This window comes from Buceros rhinoceros, unplaced genomic scaffold, assembly GCF_000710305.1.
Source record: "Buceros rhinoceros silvestris isolate BGI_N320 unplaced genomic scaffold, ASM71030v1 scaffold10718, whole genome shotgun sequence".
Taxonomy (NCBI): domain Eukaryota; kingdom Metazoa; phylum Chordata; class Aves; order Bucerotiformes; family Bucerotidae; genus Buceros; species Buceros rhinoceros.
This window is the reverse complement of record NW_010426381.1, coordinates 116,040-119,383: the sequence shown is the minus strand read 5'-3', so window position 1 is coordinate 119,383 and position 3,344 is coordinate 116,040. Positions and strand designations below refer to the sequence as shown.

Genomic DNA, 3,344 nt, shown 5'->3' with positions numbered 1-3,344 from the left:
TTGTGTGTATGGAAGTATTTATGTTTCAAAGAGAGCTTGTGGAAGGACAAAGGATGGAGTGTCTGGAGCAAAGCTGTTTTCTCAAGAAATATTTCATCTTTTATCTATTTCAATTCACTATTATAGAGAAAAAGGGGCAGGAGAAGAAAAAAAGATATAAATGGGAAAATACCCATCTTAGACTAAATAACTTCTTCCTAATACTGTGGCTCTAGTAAAATGGTATGTTTTTATGAACAGAATGGTAGGGTAGGTTTCTGTTCTGTTGAAGAAAACCAACCTGGTAGGTCAGAAGTTATTTGTACCACTCATTTTACTTCTGCCCAAGATGCATTAAAATACAATCAATCCATGTGGTTTTGCATTCCACAGAAGTGTGTTCATCTAGAAAGGAAAGCAGTCTGTGTATTTGCACATCGGTTAAACCAATTGGTGGAGACACCCGGAGCAACCTGATTAAAATTTTGAGCTCTATTTCTGCAGATACATCTCTGTATACAGGCTGATATCTGAGACCATATAACCCTGTTATGGCTGATCCTCACTGTTGTGTAAAATGATATTCTGACAATTTGGGATGAAGCTAGTCATCTCTGTTACACCAGGAACAATTACTGACTAGTACTGAAGCTGTTAACAGAAGTTTCACTTATACTCCTACCCACCTTTCACCTGCTGGTAACTATAATCCATCCCCAGGTCTACCTCTGGCCATAGGTGATGTAGGATTATAGGCCTGATCCTACCAGGCCTCATGATAGCTGTAAACTAGAAAAACAAAAATCATAAGGGTTTAGTCCTGTTTTTCTAAAAGCCTAATAAGCCTTCAGATGTGTGACGTTGTGAGTTGTCAAGCTTTGTTCGCAAAGGAAGTCAATCTGGTGCAAAACAGGTGATAATGCTTAGTCCCTTTCTCAGATAAGAAGTTAGAAGGTTTACTGTTTATTATGTAACACCATGGTCTCCAAGGAAATGAAACTACTCACTGAGCTTTTTCGGAGTGCTCTAGTTACGAGTCCTTTAAAAAAGATGGTGCTGATGGCTTTCATCTTATGCAGGAGAGTGGTGGGAATGATGGAGTCCCTATATGTTATTCCCTGAGGAAAAAAGGCAGTACTTCAACAACTCACAAAATTTTTCCAAAGCAGTGGAATTGAAATTTTGCTTAAACCACATGCTCAGTTTTTCTGTATACTTCTATCAGTCTCCCGGAGAAGAAACTCACTGGAGAGAAACTCTATTTCTGGAACAGGACGAAGTCTTTCAGAACATTTCTTTGTCTTTTTGCAGTGATAAGTAGTTGCTTTAAAATGATGCCTTGTCATCATGAAGACTAAGGCCGTCAGTCAGATGTCCTGAACACTGGCTTAGTCTTTTCATACAGCAACAATTTTGTCAAGTTGTCAATTTCCTTAAAAGGACTAGGGCCAACCACTCAGGAACAGCTACAAATTATTTGCATTCTTGACAGAGCAAACAGGGCATGGAGAGGACAAGAAGAGTGTTTTTTCCAATACCTTCAGTTAATTTTCTTGATGACAGCTGGTTATAGTTCAGTCTGAATGATGAGCCCAACCTTAAAAATATTTGGGGAAACATTCCGACACCTTTAAACTCGTGTATCAAAGAACAACCCTGAGGTGAAGAGAGGAGTAGGAGTGATAAGAGTTGTCTAAATGTGTACGGATTTCAGGAAAGTAAGAAAAATTTAAATTATGATCAGTGAGAGTTCTGTCAGATCAGAGAACCTTGTGCAACAATGTCCGAAAGGTCATTTGCTTGTACTGCTGCTTAAGCGTAAACATTAGTTATATGGATTATCTTGTCCAAATAAGTATTATTGAAATCTTGATCAGAGAGTGCAATACACTTAAAATTCTGGCTCAAGTAACATAGATTTCCACAAATGTATATGCTGATAATTTAGTGTACTTCGAATGTTTTCAGGCCTTCAGCAAGAAGAAGATTGATGACCGAAAAGAGTGGTTAACAAACTTCATGGAGGACAGGCGACAGCGTCGATTACATGGCCTTCCTGAGGTTAGTCCTAAATAGTAGTAATAAATCTAGAGGCTGAGATTTAAATATAATGTAGTTTTTGTATTGAATGAATAACGTACGTGTCTTTTTCAGCAATTTTTATATGGTACAGCAACAAAACATTTGACGTACAATGACTTCATTAACAAGGAGTTGATCCTTTTCTCAAATTCGGACAACGAGAGATCTATTCCTTCCCTTGTTGATGGTAAGCTGATAATTCATTATGATTTGTTGGAACATTCCTCTTAGCTGGTTCTTTAAGCCTTGGTTCTTAAGCCTTTTATTGTGTGGTTCTTAAGTGGTTTGTATTGGAAATCAATCATTCAAGTAGAGAGTATAAGAACTTTTATATTTATCTTTGTTATGATCCATATGCTAAAGAATTTCCATGCTTCTGTTGTGAGGAAGTTTAAGCTGTTACTTGACCTGTTCTCTAGACTCTGTAAGTGCTTTGTTTCTAGTCAAACCATCAGAGAAAACAAGTCTCATGCTCATAATAATTAAAATTCAAGTTGGCAGCTGAGTGCAGATGAAAATGCAAATTTTTCTCCCTTCAGACTTATACCACAGGCAGTGTTTTAGTGGTTACTGCCTTTTCCTATAATCTGCTAGGACTCTGTCAATCCGGTTTGCTAACTCTCCCCTTGTAATAGCATGAACGTAAGCAGCAGCTTGCTACATTACAGCTTGATTTGTAAAACTGTCTGCAGACAGCAGGAGCAGAAGCTTCTGCCTGCAGTATTGTCAGTATGCATATGCTTAATAAGATACAGGAAAAAAGGCCTTGAGGTTTCATGGGGGGGGGCGGTGGGGAAAAAGGCAGGACATTTTTTATAGTGGAGGTGGTCAGCCTTCTGACACTACAGACCCATAACAAAATACTCATGCAGCAAGAGCTTTTTATATTTTAGATGAGAAAGTGGGTTAGGTCACAGGTGGATGGGGTACTAGCTTCCTGGTAGGATGGATCTTCAGCTTTGCTGCAGAATGAAGCTGGTTTAGGTATGCAGATACATCTCTAGGGAATCAAAGAATGTCAGTGTCTGTTTCAGCTTCTCCACAAGTACTGCCTCCCATAGATGGGTACTCGGATTAACTGTTAGTCTCCAAGCAAGTATGTAATATTATATGTGTGTATATATAATATTATACAGGTAAATACTATGTGTAACATTAGAAATATATAGTATAGACTAAACATATATGTATGTACATTATTATACACGTAATATTTCACATTATGTAATTAATATATAATGATATATATAATTGCTATCAGCGTTTCTGCCAACTTCACCTAT

The 3,344-nt window shown here is 37.7% G+C and overlaps 1 protein-coding gene across 1 annotated transcript in view; it reads left to right on the top strand.

Annotated features, from left to right (window-relative positions):
- Nucleotides 1-3,344, top strand: part of TOP2B (topoisomerase (DNA) II beta 180kDa) — a 59,778-nt gene that overhangs the window by 35,642 nt on the left and 20,792 nt on the right. The window contains exons 17-18 of the mRNA XM_010141482.1: nt 1,948-2,040; nt 2,134-2,248. Coding sequence (XP_010139784.1) covers nt 1,948-2,040; nt 2,134-2,248 — 208 coding nt within the window. The remainder of the gene's footprint in view (nt 1-1,947; nt 2,041-2,133; nt 2,249-3,344) is intronic.